The following is a 25000-nucleotide window of genomic DNA, read 5'->3' as shown; positions in this document are numbered from 1 at the left end:
TCCCTTGCACCTAAGCGCACACCAGGTCTCAAAGCAGCCCACGCCTTCTACAAACAAGACACCAGAATCCAGCCAAGGGCAGACTTTTACAATGTCCCCTGATTGCCACTCCCTGGGACTTTGATGGGGTTTATTGCATTATCGCCTTGACTGCAGCAAAGATTTCTGGCTTTTTTTATGACAGCGGTAACATTATGCTGTGGTTGGCTAAAGAATGAAAAGGAAATTGCCTGACGTGTTAAATTACCGTTAACTCTTTCACTGGCCAAGTGCTGCCGGGACAGATGATGGAAACACCTTTAAAATACCAAGGCTCCACTGAATTTCTCTTTGATGTAGCTGTGTACCGGATGTTTCTACATCAATATTAATAATCACAGTGCACTCCGTTTCTGGGAATCAGTGACATAAGAATCAGCCGCATGTAGTGATCAAAACCACTGGGACCAAATCATTCCTATACTAACCTACGCACCGCTTGTAAGAATCAAATCATCCAGGACGGATGTGATTCTTACAAAAAGAATGCACTGTAAATTACAGACTCACAAACCTGCTCTGAGGACTTCTAGTCATTGTTACTAGCGTGACCTAGTGGATTGCACATTTCTAGTAGGAAACAGAAGAGGTGAGTTCAGTTCTTGGCTCTGCTGCTAAGATGTGTCATTTCGCCTCCCTTTGCCTCAGTTTCCCCATCCATAAAATGGGAATACCTGTAATGATACTGACCTTGGGACCTCTTTGGCCACACTGATCTAGCCATCTAGTCCATCTTGGCCTTCACTCCACTGGCAAGACCTACTGATTTTAAACCTGCTGCCTATTAATTTCATTTGATGCTGTTTTTCTGTACATAAGAACATAAGAATGGCCACATTGGGCAAACATCAGATCCAATGGTCCATCTAGCCATCTAGTCCATCTTGGCCTTCACAACATCCACTGGCAAGGAGTTCCACAGTGTGTTGTGTGAATACTTCCTTTTGTCCATTTTAAACCTGCTGCCTATTAATTTCATTTGATGACCCCTAGTTTTTCTGTTATGAGGAGTAAATAACACTTCCTTATTTCCTTTCTCCACACCCATCATGATTTTATAGACCTCTATCATATGCCCTCTTAGTCGTCTCTTTTCCAAGCTGAAAAGTCTCAGTCTTATTAATCTCTCCTCATATGGAAGCTTTTCCATACCCCTAATCATTTTAGTTGCCCTTTTCTGTACCTTTTCCAATGCCAATAGATCTTTTTGGAGATGGGGGGACCAGATCTGCACGCAACAAAGCAGACTGCAAAGAGTTAAAAAGGGATCTCACAAAACTGGGTGACTGGACAACAAAATGGCAGATGAAATTCAACGTTGATAAATGCAAAGGAATGCACATTGGAAAACATAATCCCAAGAAAACATACAAACTGATGGGGTCTAAATTAGCTGTTACCACTCAAGAAAGATCTTTGAGTCACTGTGGCTAGTTCTCTGAAAACATCCACTCAATGCGCAGCAGCAGTCAAAAAAGCTAACAGACTGTTGGGAATCATTAGGAAAGGATTAAATAATGAGACAGAAAATATATCGTCTTTTTATAAATCCCTGGCACGCCCTTTGCACCTAACTATCTTGAATAGTTTTGCATCATCTGCAGATTTTGCCACCCCACTGTTTACCCTTTTTTCCAGATCAGTTATGAATATATTGAACAGTACTGGTCCCAATACAGACCCTGGGGGACACCACTATTTACCTCTCTCCATTCTGAAAACTGACCATTTATTCCTGCCCTTTGTTTCCTGTCTTTTAACCAGTTGCTGACCCAGGAGAGGACCTTCCCTCTAATCCCATGACAGCTGACTTTGCTTAAGAGCCTTTGGTGAGGGACCTCATCAAAGGCTTTCTGAAAATCTAAGTACATTATATCCACTCGATCACCCTTGTCCACATGCTTGTTGACCCCCCACCAAGAATTCTAGTAGATTGGTGAGGCATGATTTCCCTTTACAAAAATCATGTTGACTCTTCCCCTACAAATCACATTCATCTCTGTGTCTGATAATTCTGTTCTTCACTATAGTTTCAACCAATTTGCCTGGTACTGAAGTTAGGTTTATCGACCTGAAATTGCCAGGATTGCCTCTGGAGCCTTTTTTAAAAACTGGCATCATGTTAGCTATCCTCCAGTCATCTGGTACAGAAGCTGATTTAAATAATAGGTTACATACCACAGTTAATAATTCTGCAATTTCACATCTGAGTTAATTCAAACTGGGTGCATCCCATTTGGTCCTGGTGACTTATTACTGTTTAATTTATCAATTTGTTCCACAGCCTCCTCTAATAACACCTCAATCTGGGATAGTTCCTCAGATTTGTCACCTAAAAAGGATGGCTCAGGTTTGGGAATCTCCCTCACATCTTCAGCCGTGAAGACTGATACAAAGAATTCATTTAGTTTTTCCACAATAGCCTTATCTTCATTGAGTGCTCCTTTAGCATCTCAATCGTCCTGTGGCCCCAGGTTCTGATGTACTTACACATTTTTTTGCTGTTATTTTTTGAGTCTTTGGTTAGCTGTTCTTCAAATTCTTTTTTGGCCGTCCTAATTATATTTTTACACTTCACTTGCCGGAGTTTAGGCTCCTTTCTGTTTTCCTCAATAGGATTTAACTTCCGCTTTTGAAAGGATGCCTTTTTTGCCTCTAACTGCTTCTTTTACTTTGTTGTTTAGCCACGGTAGCACCTTTTTGGTCCTCTTACTATGTTTTTTAATTTGGGGAATACATTTAAATTGAGCCTCTATTATGGTGTCTTTAAAAAGTTTCCATGCAGCTTGCAGGGATTTCACTTTTGACACTGGACCTTTTCATTTCAGTTTAACTAACGGCCTCATTTTTGTGGATCTCATTGTCATTCTGATGATTTTCTGGGCACCTGAACATTAGGCACTGCAATGCTCAGTGTCGCAACACTGAAGTTCCTTTGTGGATCTAAGCCTGAGTGCCTTCAACACCCATTCCTCTCAGCTCCCACTGAAAACAATCAGCACCTTTCAGGATCAAGGCCCTTAGTGCCCTGGCCCTTTCAGTCCTTGGTCTCATGATGACTTCCCCAACCCCACCTGAGAAGCTCCCGTTACAGTCTGGGCAATATCTCTGTGTAACTCCTGAGAACTGAGTAGCAACTTTCAGATTCATTTCTGTCCCGTTCTACAAATCCAGTGCTTCTATGCCCCTGTCAGCTGTACTGGACCGCTAAACTGCAGTATACTGTTCAGCGACTCGGTGACAATGTGTGTAAAATACCTTACTTAAGCTAACTTCAGCCAGACCCAGCAGAGTATTAAAGGCTCGTATACATGCACCAGATGTGTTTACTGTCTCTCTGAGAAGGAAGCTCTGTAACCAGGCCACATGTGGTACAGGAGCATGACTTGGTGTCAGAACTGAACTAGGGCCAGAGGAGAACAGAAGGAGCAAAGCAACAAAGGCTGCGGGATCTCATCAACATGCCACTTTTCAATGCCTCCAGAGAATTTCAGGCAGCTTTGACAGACCTTCCAACAGGACAGACTGGAAGCAGCATTGCGCAAGGTTTTAAATGACTGCAAAACTCCATGAGGAAAATGGAACCATTTAGGTACCTTTAATTTATGCTACAGAGAAATAGGCAGAGCAGATCTTCAAGTCCTTTGACTTTACTGAGGACAGTCACAAAGATGATAGAAGGGGTCGTGGCTATGTTTGATACATACTTTATACCTCAGAGAAATGAGGGTTATGGAAGAGCATGTTTTCACCAGAGGATTGAAGAACCAGGTGAAAATATTGAACGTTTTATGAGGACTCTGAATGCATTGGCTGAAAACTGTGATTTTGCTGTTCAGCCACCACATGGCGCTGTGCATAAAAATACCTTATTTAAGCAAACCCCAGCCAGGCCTATTTCTGGCAGAGCATTAAAGGGATCCTAAAGTGAAGACAGCTGGTGTGTTTCTCTCTGAGAAGGAAGCTCTGTAGCCAGTCCTTATCTAGTACAGGAGCTCAGGGATGCCAATCCACCTTCCCCACCACTCCTGCTGCTCTGCAAACACTCATCAGCATGGCCATCCCCAAGCATCCAAAATCACTTCAGAAAACATCACAAAAGTTCTTTTTGTCTTCTGCTTTCTGCACCTTTCAGGTGCACTCTGGTTACCTTTTCAAAGTTTTCTCTGAAACCATGAGGGCTTGAAACTTTTTTTAAAAATTAAAGCTGACCTTCTCATGTAATAACATGACTCCAGGGGCTGGGGCTTTAAGAAAAAACACCAAATATTGTCAGACTTGCAATAAAATCCTGAGTTAGCAACATTGACTCATACTCACAAAATACACACTGATTGTGGTAGTGACAATTTTCTCACTGGCATACTTTCAAATGCAAAATACATATGAATAAAAGAGAGACAAGGTGGGTGAGGGGAATATATTTTATTGGACCAACTTCTGATGGTGAGAGAGAAAGGTTTCAGTCACACAGAGCTCTTCTTCAGGTCTGGGAAAAGTATTCCCAGCATCACAGCTAAATACAAGGTTTAGCATAAGTAGTTAGCACATATTCATAGAATCATAGAAGATTAGGATTGGAAGGGAACTCAGGAGGTCATCTAGCCCAACCCCCTGCACAAAGCAGGACCAGCCCCAACTAAATCATCCCAGCCAGGGCTTTGTCAAGACGTGCCTAAAAAATCTCTAAGGATGGAGATTCCACCACCTCCCTGCTAACCCATTCCAGTGCTTCACCACCCGCCTAGGGAAAAAGGTTTTCCTAATATCCAACCTAGACCTCCCCCACTGCAACTTGAGACCATTGCTCCTTGTTCTGTCATCTGCCACCACTGAGAACAGCCTAGCTCCATCCTCCCTGGAACCCCCCTTCAGGTAGTTGAAGGCTGCTATCAAATCCCCTCTCATTCTTCTCTTCTGCAGAGTAAACAAGCCTAGTTCCCTCAACCTCTCCTCAGAAGTCTTGTGCTTCAGCCCCCTCATCATTTTTGTTGCCCTCCACTGGACTCTCTCCAATTGTCCACATCGTTCCTGTAGTGGGGGTCCCAAAACTGGACACAATACTCCAACTGAAACCTCATCAGTGCCAAATAGAGGGGAATAATCACTTCCCTCCATCTGCTGGCAATACTCCTACTAACGCAGCCCAATATGCCATTAGCCTTCTCGGCAACCAGGGCACACTGCTGACTCATATCCAGCTTCTTGTCCACTGGAACCCCCAGGTCCTTTTCTGGAGAACTGCTGCCTAGCCCGTCGGTCCCCAGTCTGTAGCTGTGCATGGGATTCTTCCGTCCTAAGTGCAGGACTTTGCCCTTATCTTTGTTGAACCTCATCAGATTTCTTTTGCCCAATCCTCTAATTTGTCTGTCACTCTGTATCTTGTCCCTACCTTCCAGCGTATCTATCACTCCATCTATTGTAAGATCCATTCAACGTAGAGTGGGCCCACTAACATCTCTGCACTCATAGGATAAAAAGAGGGGGTTAGTGGGTCTTCAGTTTCTCTGAAGTCCATCTGCAGAGGTCCTCAGCATATTTGTAATTGTATGCAGTGTTCAGAGAGTTATAGATGGTGACTTCTGGGGATGGTGTTTTATGTCTTGCATTTGCTCAGGAAGTAGTCACTCTTAAGTTTGCTTCCTTTTTCTTCATGTCATGGAGTTTCCATTTCAGAGGGCTAAAATCGATATCTTCCATGGTTGTACGCAGTGTTAATTGTAGCTGTGTAGCCCAGGATATTAGAGAGACAACATGGGGATTGCCTTTTGCAACTGTTTATTTTATTACTGCTTTTTCGCATACTCTTGACTGTGAGCCGAACTTAATTATCAAATATTCCAGAAGTATAGTATTGTGATAGCCTGTGGACTATCAATGACCATTTGTAATCTTACTGAACCCATATTCTTGACTTACAATAAATATCATATGAAATCTGACATGCAAAGTCTCTCTTGTACAGTCATGGTTTGCTACGATAGATAATAATGTTTATATGTATGTGTCAGCTTTCTATGATGAGCTATAAATATGTATGAGTAACCCCCAAGGACATTACTTACATTCCTATGGCCTAACCCTAATCCATGCTTATTTCTAACTTGGTGTGAGCTGCAGGGAGCTGCCCCTGAATGATACTTCACGCTCACTACTATTCCCGGTGAAATGCTGGAACAATGGCAAAAGAAGTGTTGACAGCAGGACTGGAAGTCCGTCATCCTGAACATGATCCGACAGAAGAATCTTGCGCTACAAAAGTAAGTTAAGGAAGGTAGAATGAAAAGTCACAGTAAGAAGAAGAGGAAGTACAATAATAAAAAGGCAGATATCCTTGCAAAAAAATGATACCACTTCCTTAAAGACATATATTGAGGGTAAGTATTTGCAATTAAAAGAAGTACTGCATGGCACGCTGACACGCGGCCACACAGCGATGATGCAGGGACATGCTGACCTGGTAACAGTATTCAGAGTGAAGATAAAATAGAACATCTGCGAAGGAGCAGACGTCAAAGGTGTGGCACTCTGTCATGGAATCCGTCCCCCTGTAGTGTGATGTGTCCAGGTGTTGGGATGCCTGTGCCTGTAAGAGCCGAGTCTCCCTGAGACAGAGAGAAACAAAACAGGGCAGGTCACAGGTGGCCCATCCCAGGGGGGGGTCACTGTGACCCCCTCTGCCCCACACTGGGCTGGGGTTTTGCCTCTGCAACGGGCTGACAATGCCTCCCCCGCCCCCCCGGGCTAACCCTGGCTGATTCCCTGGTTTTGGTCCTCAGACCCTCTCCTACTCCCGCCTACACCGGCTGCACAGCACAGACCAGTAACACTGTGTCCCCTGATTACACCCTGCCCACCCCCCTCCAGGGTGCCCCCTTTGCCCCTTTTTTGCCCCTCTGAACAGCGGGCAACGCCGTTGGACTCCCAGCAAGGGCAGGGCGAGGGCAGCGGCTTCAGAAAATGTCACTGCGCATGCGCCGTTCTTCCGCGCAGGCTCAGTACAGCCCGTCACCCACTCGGAGGGCACACGCCACCCCCCCAGTCAGGATGCGGAAGAGCGCCCGGCTGGGGTCCGGGTTACGGCTATAGCTGCTCCCCTCCGCCACGGCGGGCTGCGACGCTACACACAGATAGAAGGCGCCAATTTACTCTTGTTCTTACTGTGACTTTTCATTCTACCTTCCTTAACTTACTTTTGTAGCGCAAGATTCTTCCGTCGGATCATGTTCCAGGATGACTGACTTCCAGTCCTGCTGTCAACACTTCTTTTGCCATTGCCGGGAGAGGGCGGAGCTCCGGGCCCGACGGTGGCAGCTGTGGATTGGGGAGGGGACTTGCTCGGGCGGGTGCGTGTTTTTTATTTGCTCTACCCCTTTCGCCTTTCGCTCATGGTTTCTTTCTTTCTTTTTATAGTACATCTTTGCTTGTAGTTACTAAAGGATTGGCTGGCAGCGTGTATTTTAGGAAAGATCCAAAGTTATAGTTAAATGGTGCTGGGACTGACCCCTTCGGGTCCCAGGGATCCTTGTTACTAGACTGCATGGACTGCACAGACTGTCACTACCTTGTCTCTGCCCTGCTGTCAGTCTTTTTTGGAGCTGGGGTGGGAGACCAAAGTTTGTATTTTTGCTGGCCTTTGTTAATGTGCACGTTGACCATTGCATCCTTTTCTGTTGAGGAGGAAATCCTGGTACGAGAAGGCCCCTGACGACTGCATGAAGAAGTTCCCTGCCAGCACACACCAGCCCCTCTGAATTGACTGAGGACTCCACAGTCAGCTCTCATCGTCAGGCTCAATCCCGGAGTTTGTGAGTGCACCACCACGTAAGTGCATTTAAAATAATTCTTTAAGAAGTTTCGCCATGCTCAGTGGTTGGCGGTAATCCTTAAGAACCACGGCCTGCCCAAAACAACCTGAAACCATATAGGCATTCGTGAGTAGATGACATTGAAGTACCACACATAGAATGCCTGTCTTTCAAAAATCCGGTTTGTTTGTGGGTGACATCCCCAGTGTCAGGGGGGAACCATCCCTCTGGACCATCAGTGCTCCACAGAAGCAGGTTCCAAAAGCCCCCTTAATCTTGGCTTTCTGTATGGTTTCAGTATTGCGTTGTAAGCATGCAATATAACATATGTAAGGAAGGTTCTTACATTTAAAAAACCTATTTTGCTGAACAGACATGTTTATCATTAATGCATTTTCAGCTGTGAGACTTATAGTGTTTGCATATTTAACTGTTCTGTTATATGCTCACTAAGTTTTGTACGAAGGCAGCTGTCAATGCACAATGTGGTCCTCAGAGACTATTTTCCTCCAGGGGACTGTTAGCAGTGCTATTACCAATGACACCAATTACAACTATGACACTTGCGCAAGCATCGTGCAGGGCAACTACGCAGCCTGGTGTTTTGAGCCACAGCCCACCTATTTGAACATGCCTCTTTGCCACACGTCCACAAGATCGCGATTAATGGATAGAGACTGCTTCCCGGTCTTAACTGTTTATCCTGCCACCACCGATGAGGAAAGGTATGCAGAAGCTGCAAAGCATACACCTTCACAAGAAAGCGGATCCAAGCTTCAGTAAAAAGTTGGGCACAGAGAACTATAACACACTGTGTTTTGAAAAGTGGTTTATGTTGATGCTTCCCTCAGTTACTTAGCATTCTCCACTTAAATAAGTATCCTGGCATGCCTAGTTCTCATCAGCACTGTGTCCCCTCCATTCCTGGACCTTCACAGAAACTTAGTGGTTCCTTTATGCTTTCAAAACAGCTCCCAGGCCTCTGTTCATTTGTATGCTGACCTTTGTATGTAACACTGGGTTTCCTTTTCACAGATTCTGTACCATTGACGGCAATTGTTATCTTCAAACCAGCTGTCCAAGGCATAACAAAGTTACTCTGCTCAACATCAATATGGCAGGTAAGAAGAGGGTTTACTGTACGGATGTGACAGGATAAATGTTGTGGTGGTGACCTGCACTCTCCACATTTTACAAACTAATGTAAGGTTGAAATGCGGGGTAGTGGACTACATGCTCATAGAATCATACAGTTGGAAGGGACTGGACGAGTTCAGCTACTCCATCCCCCGGATCAAAGCAGGACTGACCTCAGATAAATAATCAAAGCGAGGGTTTTGTCAAGCCAAAGGTTAAAAACATGTAGAGATGGAGATTCTACCACCTCCCTAGGTAACCCATTGCAGTGCTCCACCACCCTCCTATTGAGAAACTTTTACCTAATGTCCAATCTAGATCTCCCCCACTGCAACTTGAGACCATTGCTCCTTGTTCTGTCATCTGCCACCAGTGAGAACAGCATAGCTCCATCCTCCCTGGGACCCCCTTTCAGGTACTAAAATCAACCATCACATCAGCCAAATCCCTGAGCACCGTCAGGTGCATTGATTCTGGCACCATGACCAATCTTTCGGAATAGTGTTGGACCTCTGCCTTCAGCACTGCGGGATGTTCACCTCCTTCCCATTCTGTGCCGCCCCGTGCAGTAGTGTGTGACCTGACCTTGTCTTTGAAGACAGAGGCAAAGAAGGCATTGAGTACCTCAGCTTTATACACATCCTCTGTCAGTAGGTTGCCTCCCCCATTCAGTAATGGGCCCAAACTTTCCCTAATCTTCCTCTTCTTGGTAACATTCCTGTACAAAACCTTCTTCCTACCCTTCACGTCCCTTGCAAGCTGAATCTGTAATTTTGCCTTGCCCTTCCTGATTTCCTTCCTCCATGTTCGAGCAATATCTTTAAAGTTTCCCCTAGCCATCTGACCAAGCTTCCACTTCTTGTAAGCTTCTTCTTGGAGTTTCAGTCAGCCTAACTGTTACAGGTCAAGCAAATCTGAACGTCTACCATATTTGCTGTTCTTTCTGAACATCTGGATTCTTTTCTCAGGTGTCCTCAATAAGGTTTCTTTCCAATACAGCCAGCTGTATTGGATTCCTTTCCCCCTCATATTAGGGACATAATATTAGCCTCCCAGGGGATCCTAATTACAAACCATAGAGTAATTGACTCTACAATCAAAAGGCAACAGTACGATCATGTACTATGAACCCTGTCACTAAGCAGGCCACAGCACCTCAGCCACCCCTTGTCAGAAACATCTAACCTATGAATGTTCTATTACAGTGCTCAAATCAATGTTGTCAGACTGCAAGCTACAGGGAAACCAACAGCCAATGATACCCGGGTATGATACAGAGGAAGGAAAAGAAACACACAGTGTTTGTCACTGTGATGGTTACAAGTCTGTCTGTAACTTAAAGTCTACAGGTTCCCGTGTCCACTTTACACAGATGTCACTCTAACCAAAGTTTTACATCACTATTTTCCAATTATGTCTCTCTTTCTGTTTAATACATAACATATTGGTTTCTAACACAGCAAGATTCATTGCCTGTTCTGTTTCATATGCCGATATACTGTGACCGTACTTGCTGAGCATCTTATAGCTCACCTCAGCATTGGGAATGAAATATCATCTGTACTGATCAAATACAGCCTTACTGTGTATCACGCCAAAGCTTGAACTTTATGGAAATTATTCCCTTCTGTATGTGGTTCCAGAGGGGTAGCCGTGTTACTCTGTATACAGCAAAAACTACGAGAGTTCTGTGGCTATGTAAATACTAAGTAATTTCATAATAGCTGACATAAGCTTCCTAGAGACTTCAGCTCTCTTTTTCTCAGCTGCAGTAACATACCAAATAGGTAACAGAGATGCATCATATAGTAATCAAAGCACAGTGAGAAGAATGGGGGAGAGAGAAGAGGGGAAAAAGGGGGGGGTGGTACTTGAGGACTGAGGACGACTATTGAGTAGAAGGTAAGAATAGGTGAGAAAAGGAATTTCCTCTGATACTGAGACAGCCACTCAAGGGCTCTGTTTAAACACAGTTTGAATGTGTCAACTTTGCAGATCATTTCTAACTCAGCAGTTTCTCTTGGAATTCTTTTTTTATAGGTTTTTGGAAGAAGTACAGCCACTTTCAGGTCAGACACAGAATGCCCTTGGGAATTGAAATGGTCTCCCACTGGTTTATGGTTGTTTTCATTTCTCATGTCTGATTTGTGTCCATTTATCCTTCTGCGTAGCGACAGTGCAGTTTGGCCAATGTACATGGCAGAGGGACATTGCTGGCACATGATGGCATATATAACATTAGTGGATGTGAAGGTGAATGAGCCCCTTAGGTGTGATTGAGGTGGTTAGGACCACTGATGATGTCATTAGAGATGATGTGTGAGCAGAGCTGGCAATGGGGTTTGTTGCAGGGATAGGTTCCTGGGAAGGATTTTATGTAGGCTGTATGGTTGCTGCTGAGTAATTGCTTCAGGTTGGGTGGATGTCTGTAAGCCAGGATGGGTCTTCCGCCCACTGCCCAGGGGAGAGACGGATCATCTGCTCGGATAGGTTGCAGATCTTTCATGATGTGTTGGAGAGATTTTACGTGCGGACTGTAGGTGATTGCCAGTGGTATTCTGTTCTTTTCTTTGTTGGGTCTGTTCTGTAGTAGCTGACTTCTGGGTACCTGTCTGGCTCTGTCAAGATGTTCCTTGATTTCTCCACGTGGGTATTGTAGTTTTACTAATGTTTCATACAGATCCTGTATGTGTTTGTGTCTGTCTAACAGTTCAGACCAAATCCGGTTCTATCTTAAGGCTTGGCTCTACACAATGTATCGTGTTCTGTGTTTTGGTTGAAAACCGGAGGCATAAAGATATGTATTGTGGTCACCTGGGTTTCGGTATAGGGTGGTATTAATGTGCACATCCATTTCTTTTCTTTTCTTTTTTTTTTTTGTCTCCATGAAGTGGTTTTCTTGTCTGGACTGGTCCACGCTGAGGTTGATAGTGTGATGGAAATCACTAAAATCCCCGTGAAAATCTTCAAGTGACTCTTTCCCGTGTGTCCAGATGAGTAAAACGTCATCAATGTAGCGTAGGTAAAGAAGAGGTGTTAGGGGACGAGTTTTGAAGATGCGTTGTTCAAGGTCAACCATACAAATGGTGGCATACTGCGGGGCCATGCGGGTGCCATAGCTGTGCCACTGAATTGGAGTTATAGATAGGTTCCAAATTTGAAGTCGTTGTGGGTCAGGACCAAGTCTCTAGGTTCAGCTGTCAGGTGTCACATATCATCATCTGGGACACTGTTTGGGATGGCTTGAAGTCCATCTTCATGTGGAATCTTACCGTAGAGAGCTTCCACATCCATAGTGGCTAGTATGGTATTTTATGGGAGATCAGTGGTGGATTGTAGTTTCCTCAGGACCTCAGTGGTATAAGGAAGATAGCTAGGAGTGTTGGTGGCATAGGGCCTGTGGAGAGAGTCAATATAGCCTGATAGACCTGCATTGAGAGTGCCAATGCCTGAGATGATAGGGCATCCAGGATTCCCAGATTTCTGGATCTTGGGTAGCAGATAGAATTACCCTGGTCTGGGCTCAGGGGGTGTGTCATTGTAGCTTTTATCCCTTCTTTCTTTAATAAGTTTATGAAGTACATGTTTTAGTTTATGTTGGTATTCTTCAGTGGCATCGGATAGTAGTGGCTTGTAGATAATGGTGTTTGAAAGTTGTTTGGCAGCCTCCTGTTCATAATCAAATCTATTAATGATGACAACGGCGCATCCTTTGTCGGCCTCTTTGATTTTAATGTCAGAGTTTTCTTTTCGGCTGTGGGTGCCTTTGGTTCAGCAAGGCAGAGGTGATGGGAGAAGTGGTGTAGCTTGTCGAGCCGTTTGAAATGTAAATCCACACACTCCATGGAAAAACTTGCACAGATACAGACAGACATCATCTTCCTATCCAAGTGCAAAGAAATGGACATCATATCAATCCATACCATATCGTCATCAGGCCTCAAGTGCCAGACTCAACCACTCCCCTCCCCCTTTTCCCCCCCTCACCTCTCCACCACTGTTCTCAATGTGCTTGGATTTCTATAAGATGCCTCCCTGTTACCTACTCTGTGTATTACGGCATCTGAGGAAGACAGCTGAAGTCTATGGAAACCTTATGTCTGTTGTTATTAAATTAGTTACTCTTTGAAGTGCCACAGAACTCTCGTTGTTCCTTCTGTATCTGTTATCATTGTCCAAACATTGTACAATTTGCCTTTCCTTGCTTATATGTCAGTACTGTACATGTCATTCATAATAGCACAAGTCTGCTGCTGATATGGATAGATCATAGATTTAATAAAATATGCACCTGTTCACAATTTAAACCTTTATTTCAATGAACACTCAGGAACATCCTTTGAGGAAAAAATTGCGAAGGTTTTCGCATATAAGACCACCAAGAAATACCCAGAAGGGATAAGTAAAGGACAATGATTTTGTCTGCGTAGACTTGCTACAAAGTTCTCCTTGGAAGGCAAGTAATAAGTTCTCATGTGTACTACACATACCTCTGACAGTCCAATCATTGTTCAACATACATTTCAGGTACAAGTACCTGAATACCTATGTAGGGGATGGAAATAAATATGTGTTAACTGCATCATCTATTCTCCATCACTGCTACGTGTACCCACATGAAACACCCAGGGGTCATCCGCTGCAAACGAGACTTCAGGGGGATGCGGGTGGCGGATATCTACTTCTTGGAAAGTGTTGTGGCAGCAGCCCACTGCCCAGCCGTGCCCAGCTCACAGCTTTGTGGCGTGTGTCAGCAGCCAGCTACTGTGGAAGGCGTGCGCCACCACTTCACGCACTGTGTCTTCTCCCAGCTGTGATGCGGGTGGTAGGCACCCTGTTCTGTGGGAGCTGGGCTGCATCCACCCGCTTGATGCACTGTCCCAGTTACCATTTGTTAGCCCAATCTTATCCTCTTCTGTTTAGAGAAAAGGTTCGCTGTCATGATGCTACATTCACTGCAGCACTAATAGGTCTATGTTCTTTGATTAACAGGAGGAACCCTTTTTCATTCCTCAAAAGGAAGAAAGGTAGTTGTTGTCCGCACCAGGAAGGAAGCGTTTGATCTTTTTACCCAGTATCATGCCAGTCCACAGGGTGGACATCAAGGAATTCACAAAACTAGACTTGCTATGGGCTCCAGATACTATTGGCCAGGGATGACCAATGACATAGCAGAATGGGTATGTTCTATAATATCACAGAAATATGATTTATGTAATTAGAGTGAAAAATGCAAACTGTTTCTGTACATGGGAAATGAGGTTACTGTCATCATACTATTTGATCTAATGTAGGTTGCACAGTGTCCGGATTGCCAGAGACTAGAAAAGGGACTGACTGCGGATACCACCCTGAAAAGCATTAAGGTGAATCTTTAAGAGTTCTCATTCTGTGCATAACAATTGTTATATGGCCTTTCATTGTCATTCTGGAACTAAGATTACGAGAGTTCTGTGGCACTTTAAAGACTAACAAATTTAATATTTGAAGACATTAGCTTTCGAGAGACTTAGCTCTCTTCTTCAGATGCAGTAATACAGAAAATAGGAAACACAGAGGTATCTTATATGTTTCCAGGTGCATTGAGAACAATGGGGGAGGTGGAGTCCGGGGGAGGTGGAGTCCGGTACTTAAGACCTAATGACGACCATTGAGTAGAAGGTGAGAATGGGTGAGCAAAGTAATTTACCTTCGGTAGTGAGATAGCCATTCCAAGTCTCTGTTTAAACCCAGTTTGAATGTGTCAAGTTTGCAGATCAATTCTAATTCAGCAGTTTCTCTTTGAAGTCTGTTTTTGGAGTTTTTTTGGAGAAGTACAGCAACTTTCAGGTCAGAGACAGAATGCCCTGGGAAATTAAAGTGTTCTCCCACTGGTTTATGGATGTTGTTATTTTTATGTCTGATTTGTGTCCATTTATCCTTGTGAGTAGTGATAGTCCAGTTTGGCCAATGTACATGGCAGAGGGGCATTGCTGGCACATGATGGCATATATGACATTAATGGATATGCAGGTGAATGAGCCCCTTATGGTGTGATTGATGTGGTTAGGACCAGTGATGATGTCATTAGAGACGATGTGTGGGCAGAGCTGGCAATGGGGTTTGTTGAGGGATAGGTCCCTGGGTAGGATTTTTTGTAGGGTGTATGGTTGCTGGTAAGTATTTGCTTCAGGTTGGGTGGCTGTCTGTAAGCCAGGATGGATCTGCTGCCCACTGCCTGAGCGAGAGATGGATCATCTGCTAGGATAGGTTGTAGATCCTTAATTATGTGTTGAAAAGATTTTAGCTGGGGACTGTAGGTGATGGCCATTGGGGTTCTAAAATCTAAAATCATATAAGATACCTCTGTGTTTCCTATTTTCTGTATTACTGCATCTGAAGAAGAGAGCTAAGTCTCTCGAAAGCTAATGTCTTCAAATATTAAATTTGTTAGTCTTTAAAGTGCCACAGAACTCTCGTTGCTGTATACAGACTAACACGGCTATCCCTCTGGAACTAAGATTGTTTATGACAACAGGCTCTCTGGGAGATACATTCCTGTCCATGTCCCTTAATAATCATTCTCACATCCTTTCAGAACAGTGTCCAACAGTACTTGGTATCATGAGTCCTGTTCCACATTTGTGTCCGAAAACACCTTGTTTATTATGCAACGTGTGCTATGAATATGGATAGCGGGGATAAATATAATTTTTTTCTATAAGCTGTCATGGGATCCCTGTTACACTGGGTTTTATTATCTTTTCTCTTCTCCCATTCATGCCTTCGTTTCCGTTTTCCCACATCTCATATCTTTCCTTCCTGCTTTCTCTTTATGTTGTCACAGTGGTACAGAACATTACGCTGGAGTGGCTCTTTGAACCACATAACTGTGTTCAAGGAGCATAGTGAAAATGGGCTTCTCCAAAACGGTCTGTACCATACATAAAAAGTATGACTCACACCTGTTCCTTTGCACATAGGTTACTCGTCAGTGGGAAATGCTTGGAATGGATTTAATAGGGCCAATGCCTGAGACAAAGAGAAGATACAAATATATTCTGACAGTGGTAGATTATTTTTCAAAATGGGTGGAAGCATTTCCACTTCGAAATAAGTCTTCTTCTGTGGTGGCAAGGAAGATATGGAAATTGTTCCTTAAATATGGATGTCCTCATCGGATTCTGACAGATCGCGGATCAGAGTTTAATAATACGGTACAGATATCTTTCAGGAGTTCTTCTTACTGTGTATTAAAACAGTCTTCCATGTCTCTGATGCTTGATGATGAAGAATACTTTTGTTTCCCTGATAATATTTATGGAATGTGGATTGGTCATTGAAAGGTTGCGTAACCAGCCATCTTTTCTTGGGCAGGCAACGGTGTGGGTAAAGACATTCCCTGTTCTCAGCACGTTCTGAGTTCTACTTCCAGTGCAAGCTCATAGCCATTGCAAAGTACTTGACAGTACGCCAATGTTCAGTGCTAACGGCAACTTTTCTCTACGTATCAGACCACATACTCTGGAAAGAACTTTCAATTTTTACATCTTAGCTGTGATTATTTGTGCGTACTTAGTTACTTGTCCTGTACTATGCACTGTTGAATACTGAAATGCAGTATTTCACACTGTAATATTATGTATCATTTCGGTTTTACTTTCCGTGCCATGCAAGGTTTCTCTGCCTTTAATCCTTGCGCCGTGCATGACAGGGTCCCTAAGCTGGCAAAGGCCGTGTGGGACCCGCCGGCCTCAGTCGCACAGAGTTCCTGGGGAGCAGAAAATAAATCTTGCGTCCCAGAGTAAGGGTTCCATATGCACCCTCTGTCCCTGCAGTCGGTGTTGGCCTCAAGAAGTGCCTGAGGGTAATTAGGGTCTCTGTTGCCACAATCAGCTGCATTGGACTCCATATCTGAAACACATCTCGAAGACATTCAGTTCCTGGGAGGTAACCATGGTCTTTTGTATCCTGTGACAGAAAGTTATTTATCCACAACATGTTATTGCTGGATATACTTTTGACAGCACGGATAGGACAGCTAAGCAGTAGCAGATAACAGCTATGCGTACTAGGAAAAGTAGCATTCCTTGTAATGGGTGTATATTTACATAGATTTGTTTAATATTTCTCTTACAGTTGAACCTTGAACTTTGCAATAGATTTAACATTCAGCGTAGCTTCACCAGCCCCTATCACCCTCAAACAAACGGACTTGTTGAAAGCACAAACAATTCCATCAAAACGTAAGTTTAGGGAATGTAAGCAAGAACATGCCAAAAGGAAGTTGGACGGACCATGCGAGAAGGTGAATCGCACCATTCAACACTTACACAGTCTATCTACTGTGTCCCAATGCTGTAAGGCGACACTGCACAGCAGCTGTGTCCTGACAGTTCCTCGGGAAACGTCTCAGATAGCACACCCATAAAGCACATTCGGTTATTGTGTACAGTAAAGATGTTCTTATAATGTATCCTCCGTGCACCACTTTGGTTATGTATACATTGAATCCAAAAACAGTGATTTAACCCTTGCTTTATTTTACAAATAAATCAAACACCTTTCTTAACAGAGGACTGGCGAAGTGTGTTGGCGATAAACTTAATACTTGGGATGAGTATCTTCCACCCGTTCTGTTTTCACTGCGCTCAAAACCAAACATGAGTACCCAAATGTCACCAATGTTAGTAATGATGGGACGGGAAGCGCTATTTCCAGACCAAGTTCCAGATAATTGAACGGTACGTGTATTTGATGGCCGTAACTTTTCTTTCAAAATGTTACTGTGTGACTATGAGTCTTAGTAATAGAACACCATGACCCTTATTTTTAAAAGATGGCTGACGTCATTGAACCCAGTGAAGAAGAGGTATGGCAGTCCATGGCGGGTTGGCTGGGGATGGGGCAGGCCTCGAGCAGCGCAGGGATGCTTATCTCAGGCCAGGTGCCCATCCACTGTGTGGCGGGTGGTGTACGGAGCTGAGTTCAGGGTGGCTTCTGAGCTGTGGCCATTGTGGATTTCATGGGGGGGGTTCCCTTCCACTGTGTCTGTGGCACAGCTCAATGTCTAAATGACCTAAATATTACTGACACCTCAGGAACACACACCCCATGTTGGAGCAAATATGTAAGTTACGTTCGTTTTTTTGGAAAACACAAACTAAGATAATGGAGCAATCTCACAAGACTTGCACATACACCCCACCCCATACCCTACCTAAGGCTCAGTATTCTTGTATTAATGCGAGTACAGTACTCTGTCACCAATGATGAGAGCAATCTCCTCAGTAATGATTATACGTATAATTAATATTAGTTATGGAGTAGTACCAGTCAAGAGAAATTACATTTATCATTATCTGGTCAGTGATTTCATACTCTCATCATTACTTATCACAGGTCCAGTGTGACTCTTGTAAGAGGTGGGCATGTATTCCCTGCATTCCTGGAGGAATAAATGAAGAAATCCTACATGCTGAGCACAAGGAGTACAAGTGCAAAAAGTGTGCATAGTTCAGATGTTTAAAGGAATATTACATTGTATAACTGTTGTTTTAAAATACATTTTTGAGTTCTGTAGGAGTGACATATCTGGCATATCAATGGAAGATAGGAAAATTTGATATTACTGTCCAAGCCAGTAGAGGAAAGAAGATGTTCATAACTCTGATTCATGTGTTTACATACCTGTTTTTTAATACTTTTTTAAGAACTCATTGTTCTTGATTCTATTCAGTTGTGTACAATAATAAAGTTTAAAAAAAAAAAAAAATTTCTTGCTACTATAGGGGAAACTGAAAAGTTGACATGGGATAAAGAAATAACGGAATAAAAGAATTGTAATAAGACAAAAGGTCGGCCGGGGGGGAGGGGGCTCTACTGGAAAGAAAGCAGATAACACAATCAAGGAAAACGTTACAATGAACAAAATATACACTAGAAAGTCTCTGGCTAGCAACTCCACGCTTCATGAATGGCGATAGCGCGGTAGGGCTGTACTCCGACCCCCCGGACACTACACAAGTAAAGAAGGTAACACAACTTGTGGATGACAAGCACCCCCGTGCTGAGTTTCTGTGGGATAGACAGATAAGATCTCCATCCACCTTGCACGTCAGCTTCTTGGGGCAGGTAGTCGTGAAACAGACGCCAGGCGGCGCAATCTGTGCCCTAATGGTGAGGGGAGCGCGGGTGTGGGAGAAGAAGTCAATACAGACGAAGGGCTTGGAAAGAGGGGCAGGGCCTCACGAGATGAAAGACCCACTGGTCCGAGCGCGGGGACAAGTGTGCCCCCCCGGTGGGGGCTGTACTGATCACGCGCGCACGGCGCTGCGCACAGGTTTACCCGTCTGCCAGTCCAACGCCCGAGAGAGGTCGGGGGCAGCCGGTCCGAGGGCACGGGCTGCGCCACACGACGCCGGCCGCCATCGCACGTCACAGCCGCGAGCCCCCCCGAGTCCCCTCACCCCCTTCGCACACGGCACTGCGCATGCGCGGGGGAGAGGCGGGCTCCCCTTCCCGCCACCGAGTCACTTCCGGTGCGGGCGTGCGCGCGCACTCAGCAGGAGGAGGCGCTTCCGGGTCAACCTCCCCCTCCCCTGCCCTCCCCTCCCCCCGCGCGATAGCGGCGCGGCCACGCTCCGTGTCCGGTGAGTGGAGCCGCCGGGTGCCCCCCCCCCCCAAAACACACACACACACACACGTGACCTACGTGCCCCCCCCCCCCCGCCGCCACCGCCGCCCCTCCCCCCCCGGGCCATGTCCACGCTCTTCCCGTCGCTCTTCCCGCGCGTCACCGAGTCGCTGTGGTTCAACCTGGACCGGCCCTGCGTGGACGAGAACGAGCTGCAGCAGCAGGAGCAGCAGCACCAGGCCTGGGTGAGCGGCGGGACCCCTCAGCCCGCCGCGGGTGCAGCGCCGAGCACGTCCTGCTCTCAGCTGCTCGTGTCTCAGGGACTCCAGCCCTGGGGGGGGGGCTCCCCGCTCTTGGCCCGGGAGGCCCGGGTCTGTGGCCGGCAGGAGGCTCATCCGGACCTGGGTGCTGAGTCTGGGGTGCACTGCCCAGCCCCCGTGCACAGCCCCCTGCACTTCCTCTCCTGCACGGGGGTTCACCTCCTGGGGTTCCCCCCCCCCGGTAAGCTCTCTCCTGCTGTCCTGCGCACGTTCCCGAGCAGAGCAATGCTCTGTGGGCAGTCACCAAGGGTGGGATTGCACAAAGTATTTAGGCCCCTCGTGGGTTTTCCGAAAGGATCGAGGCGCCTGATTCCCACGGAGGGCAATGGGTGCGAAGGTGCCCCGGATACTTTTGAATCTCTCACTAGGGACCTAAATACCTTTAAAAATGTGGCCCACTTTCTTACTTCAAATGAACAAACCAGAACATAGCCGTGAAGTTAGTGACCGTAACTGAACTGAGGGTCGCTAAAGGGACCCCGTCAGATCAACCTACAGTCACCAGGAATGGCTGTGACTCTTTTGTAATTCCACTGATCTGTCTGTGGTTTTGATGAGCGTTAAATGTTCCCTTATAGCATTTGCCATCCAAACACTACAGCTGTATGTTGGTCCATGAATCCAGTCACGAAACTGGCTGGCTTTATTTTCATTGTCCTGCCTGAGTGAAAGGTAAACGTTAAAAAAGCAGCATCAGTGGTGATACATGAACTCCATGCTCCTCTCACTGGATTTCTGATGCATATGTCACAGGGTGATTGAGGTGCCACAATTACTGTTTAAAAGGAGGTTTACTAATCTGCAGTGGTGGCATTAACCCAGCTAAGGAAACCTGCATTTTTAAATTCAGATTCTTTTAGTGATTCATAATAACATGCTTCCTCCAGCCCTTGGATCACTTTTGTAATTCTCTCTGAACTCTTTCCACTTTCTCAACATCTTTCTGGTCCCCAGGTGCTTGGAACTGATCAGGGTGTTGGGCTGTCCCCACAGTACCTTTCCTGCCATTTCTGTCACTGGTGCAGCTCTCCAAGAGTTAGTGCAGGCATGGCACTGGTGCTCTACCCACCACGCCACCTAGCCTTGCTCGGAGCAGGTCTGGGTGGCGTAGTAGTTACAATACCGGTGGCCGTGGATGCCTTGGCTATGCGATGTGCTCACAGTTACGTACATTGGTTGTAGCAGTGGAAGGAAACTTTGGCAAACTGAGACTGGAGTGCACAAGGCTGAAGTGTGATCGCTCTGTAAGGGACTTGGGTGCGGCAACTCTCCGAGAGGCAGATGGGAAACCATTGCAAAGATAATTAGGGAAACCCTGGCAGTGAGATTGGATAGACCATGGAGCAGTCTCCAGAGGGATGTGGCGATCCGTTAATGTCTGTAAAGTGTGTGGAAGGTGACAGAGGTGTTACAAAAGCCAGGGATTATGGTGAAAGCTTCATTGCCTGAGTCACTTAAAACTAGACTGTTCAGAGCATTGGAGAAGTGACATGGGGAGCTGGGACAACTAATAACAACGGCCTTTCTAATGTTCCTAATCCTTTGACAGAGCTGTAGATAGGCGACAGCTAAACCCAGATTGCCGATCTTAGACTCTGCTCCGAGTCCTGTCCCACTGAGCCATCCTCAAGTAGAGCAGGGAGCAGCATTCCTTATGCTGCATTAGCAAAATCTTGCCTCCTTCCTTGTGGGCAGCCAGCAGCGCGGTCTAGTGGACAGATCCGACAGTCAGGTTCTGACCCTGCCTCCTCCTGCGGCTCCTCTGTGCTTCAGTATCGCCATCGATTGTCACATGCTTAGCAGGGTGGAGCCTGGCCGGAGTCCGCACTCAACTCGGTTGGGAGAGCTGGAAGGAACAGCCAGGGTTGTGCTGCAGGGACTGGTGTCAGTGACACAGTCGAGATCGGTGCTGAGCTGCTGGTGTCTGGGTGCTGGGCTGCAGGAAGAGCCCTCTTTCGGGTGAGGTGTAAAATCAAGGGCCTGGGCACTTGTGGATATTAGATTCCCCCCAGCAGTTTTTATGCGTGTTGTTTTGTTAGCCCAAGGCCTTGTGGGGAATCTGTGTAAATTTAGCCTGTGGTTTCAGTTGGGTACAGTCTTCTCCACTTCCTGTCCTAAGCACATAGCACAAGACGACTTTTTAATCAGCGGCCACCCAGAAGTGGCTGCATTTCAGCAGCAGGTGAAATGATCTTTATCCCTGACTCCAGTTAGCCCTTGAATCTCCCATGACCTGAAAGCTGCAGATTACTTAGCAACTGAATTAGTCAATTGTTCCATCTATTGTGGTGTCCTGCGGTCAGTACCATTGGCCACTCCCAGCCCTTTTAAAGGAAGGGGCATAAACTTACTGTGCAATACTTTCCCAGGGAAAACCAAAGCTGATTTTTATCCCCCTCCACTCGTTGTTTTGCAGGGTACAGTGCTGAGGTATTGTACGGCATCAGCTTTCTCAGACTGACTTTCCTCTCTCTCTTTTGTTTGTCTCCCCCCCCTCCCCCCACCAGCTGCAGAGCATAGCAGAAAAAGACAATAATTTGGTCCCTATAGGAAAACCTGCCTCCGAGGTAAGAATCCTGATGCCCTTTTTCTGCACCGTAGGGTTTTGGTTGTTAAGAAGGGAAGACGGAGATCTGGAGGTTGTGCGGTTAACAAACCAATGTGCTGTGTTTTTCACTGGCTAAACAGGCGCACACAAATTCCAGCGGAGGATTCTGGGTAGTGTAGTCCAGTAGAGCGCTCCCCTGTACTGAGGAGTACTATAACTAGAGCCCCGTGACATTATTTGTATTATTTTTTATTTTATTTTGGGGGAATTTAGTGTTGTTCCACCCCACACTCACCCCACAGCAGCGCCTCCCGTCCTGCACGACTGGGCCTGGATCCCTGCGTGGAGCCTGGCACGGTGGCACATGGGGTCACCGCACCCCTGGGCTGGCCAGGCCAAATTCGAGTGAGTGGCACCACAGCCCTGTGTACCAGGGTTGAATGTCCAGAGCAGGGAGCCGGGCCCAGCCCGTGGGGAAAAGAGACGCCTCTGCGGTTGAGTTTTCCTGTTTTATTTTGTGTGAATTCCTATCTGCAAAAAACCACGGGGCCTGCCTATAACTAGAGCTGCCACTACAGGACGTTGGAACACTCCGTCCCCGGGTGACTGCCGGTGCTCCTGGGGGGTCAGTTCCAGTCAGAAGCTCTCCATGGCCAGGTGGCTAATGAGCTGCACCATTACATCTGCACCCTGGGAGCACCAGGGAGGCCATGTGTTCAGCCCACAAGGTGCAAGGGGCTCACTCTACTATTCCCCTTTCCTTCCCTCCCGGGAAAGGAGGTCCAGCGAGACCCTGGAGTGGGGGAGGCAAGGAGGAACATTTCCTGTTGGCAAGAGGGCAGCTGTCTGCACCTGTCCTGTGTTGTCTGGGGGCTATGGCGCTTCGTGGGGAGCAAGTGTCTGCTGTCCCTCACAAGGGGTGGTGAGCTGGTAAGGTGGGGGTGGAACGACAGGCTGTGGGAGATCGGTGGGTGAGCTGTGAGGGCTGCTGCGATGGGGAGAGTGCTCTGGGAGCTGAGGGCGCTGCGTGCTGGTGCAGGGGGCTCTTGGCCCTGGGACGTGTTGATCCCTAGGGGAGGGGACGTGCCAGGCCACGGGAGGCGAGAGCAGCAGAGACAGGGGAACGTCAGGCCTCGAAGGGGAGTGAGGGCTGGCTAGGGAGCGGTGCTGCGGCGGGCTGACAGCTGTGGGTTGTCCTGGCGTCTGCAGCATTACGATGAGGAGGAAGAGGAGGATGACGAAGACGACGAAGACAGCGAAGAGGATTCTGAGGACGACGAGGACATGCAGGACATGGACGAGATGAACGATTACAACGAGTCCCCGGACGACGGGGAGATCAATGAGGTACGTGGGGGTGGTGCCCGGTGAACCTCCGCAGCCAAGCCTCCTCTGACATCCGCAGAGCCCAGTGCGAGGGGAGGCTCACACAGAGGTGGTTGGGGAGAGCCAGACCCCCCAGCTACCTCCATCCCCCAGCAGGGAAAGCAGCGATACGGTCGCTCTGTCAGCTTCCCTTTCCCTGAGCACTATGTGGTAACGAGGCTGCCTATCATCCAGCCCGAGCTCCAGTCTCTGTTCCTGATACTGGGCTGTTCCCTGGAGGAACAACTTGCACAGATCCCTCCCCAGCTGTGCCCGGGACCCCCCCATCTCAGGAGGCTCCAGGCAGCCTCCTCTTGCTTTCTCAGCCGTGAGGACAAATCCCTCCCCCGTCGGGAGCTGGGAGAGCTCCAGGGGTGGGTGTTATTTCCAGAGCCCGGTAGTAATGCCGAGCCAGCCCGGTGAGCTTTCCAGTCACGCCCCGGGTGCTGGGAAACGTCACTGTCCCAGTTTGACAGACGGAGGCGCAAAGATGGTGACTTGTCCCAGGTCACTGAGCAGCAGAGTTGAGAGTAGAACCCAGGCGTCCTGACTCCCATTTCCTGTCTCTCCCTCCCGCGACACATCCCTTCCAAGGGCCGTCCTGCCCTGTGCTAGGAATGGACTCACTCAAGCTGCGGGAATAGCCTTCCTCTTTCCTTTTCCCAAGGTGGACATGGAAGGAGCTGAGCAAGACCAAGACCAGTGGATGATCTGAGCCGGTTCCGTCTTGACCCAGGTTAAAAGCTGCTGGGCACCCACTCACCAAGGAGCCGAAGGAGGGTGGGAGAGCTCTCCCTTCTGGCTTGGCATTGTCTGTGGGCGTCGGATGGGACGGCTCGGTCAGCGCCGGGGCTGAGACCAGCAGCACTGGGAGGCCCTGGTTAGGGAAGCTTCCTGCTCCAGGGTCCCCGCTGCCGCCTGTCTCATGATTCTGTTGTGAACGATGCACGGAACAGAATCTGGTCCAGCCTCAGGCCGCACAGTGGAGCCAGCAGGAGAGAAGCTTTCGGTTTCGGCGCCTGCCCATGTCACCAGCTGCTCTGTGCCAGGGCAGCCCCTGGTAACGTACAGGGCTGCATGGGATCACGGGTGGGACAGAGCAGCCTCTCTGGCTCTCTCAGAAGTGTGGGGTATTCCCCCAATAAATAACACAAACAATTCTTTGAGG

At 47.0% G+C, this 25000-nt stretch overlaps 1 protein-coding gene across 1 annotated transcript; it reads left to right on the top strand.

Moving 5' to 3' along the window:
* The first annotated feature begins 19703 nt into the window (after positions 1-19703).
* ANAPC15 (anaphase promoting complex subunit 15) lies at positions 19704-24992 on the top strand. Its single transcript, XM_067539051.1, has 4 exons — positions 19704-19844; positions 22427-22486; positions 23677-23814; positions 24500-24992. The coding sequence occupies exons 1-4, from the start codon at positions 19725-19727 to the stop codon at positions 24545-24547; spliced, it is 366 nt and encodes a 121-aa protein (XP_067395152.1). The 5' UTR covers positions 19704-19724; the 3' UTR covers positions 24548-24992.
* The last annotated feature ends 8 nt before the right edge of the window (positions 24993-25000 follow it).

This window comes from Emydura macquarii, unplaced genomic scaffold, assembly GCF_026122565.2.
Source record: "Emydura macquarii macquarii isolate MOO-44397 ecotype Brisbane River unplaced genomic scaffold, CSIRO-AGI_Emac_v2 contig_509, whole genome shotgun sequence".
Classification (NCBI taxonomy): domain Eukaryota; kingdom Metazoa; phylum Chordata; order Testudines; family Chelidae; genus Emydura; species Emydura macquarii.
This window is presented reverse-complemented; position numbering and strand designations above follow the sequence as displayed.

Bases quoted from the DNA above. Each gene is read 5' to 3' on its own strand.
- ANAPC15 (XM_067539051.1), top strand. From the start codon at position 19,725: ATGTCCACGCTCTTCCCGTCGCTCTTCCCGCGCGTCACCGAGTCGCTG. The intron at 19,845-22,426 runs GTGAGCGGCGGG...TCCCCCCACCAG, and splicing joins AGCAGCAGCACCAGGCCTGG to CTGCAGAGCATAGCAGAAAA. The intron at 22,487-23,676 runs GTAAGAATCCTG...TGGCGTCTGCAG, and splicing joins TAGGAAAACCTGCCTCCGAG to CATTACGATGAGGAGGAAGA.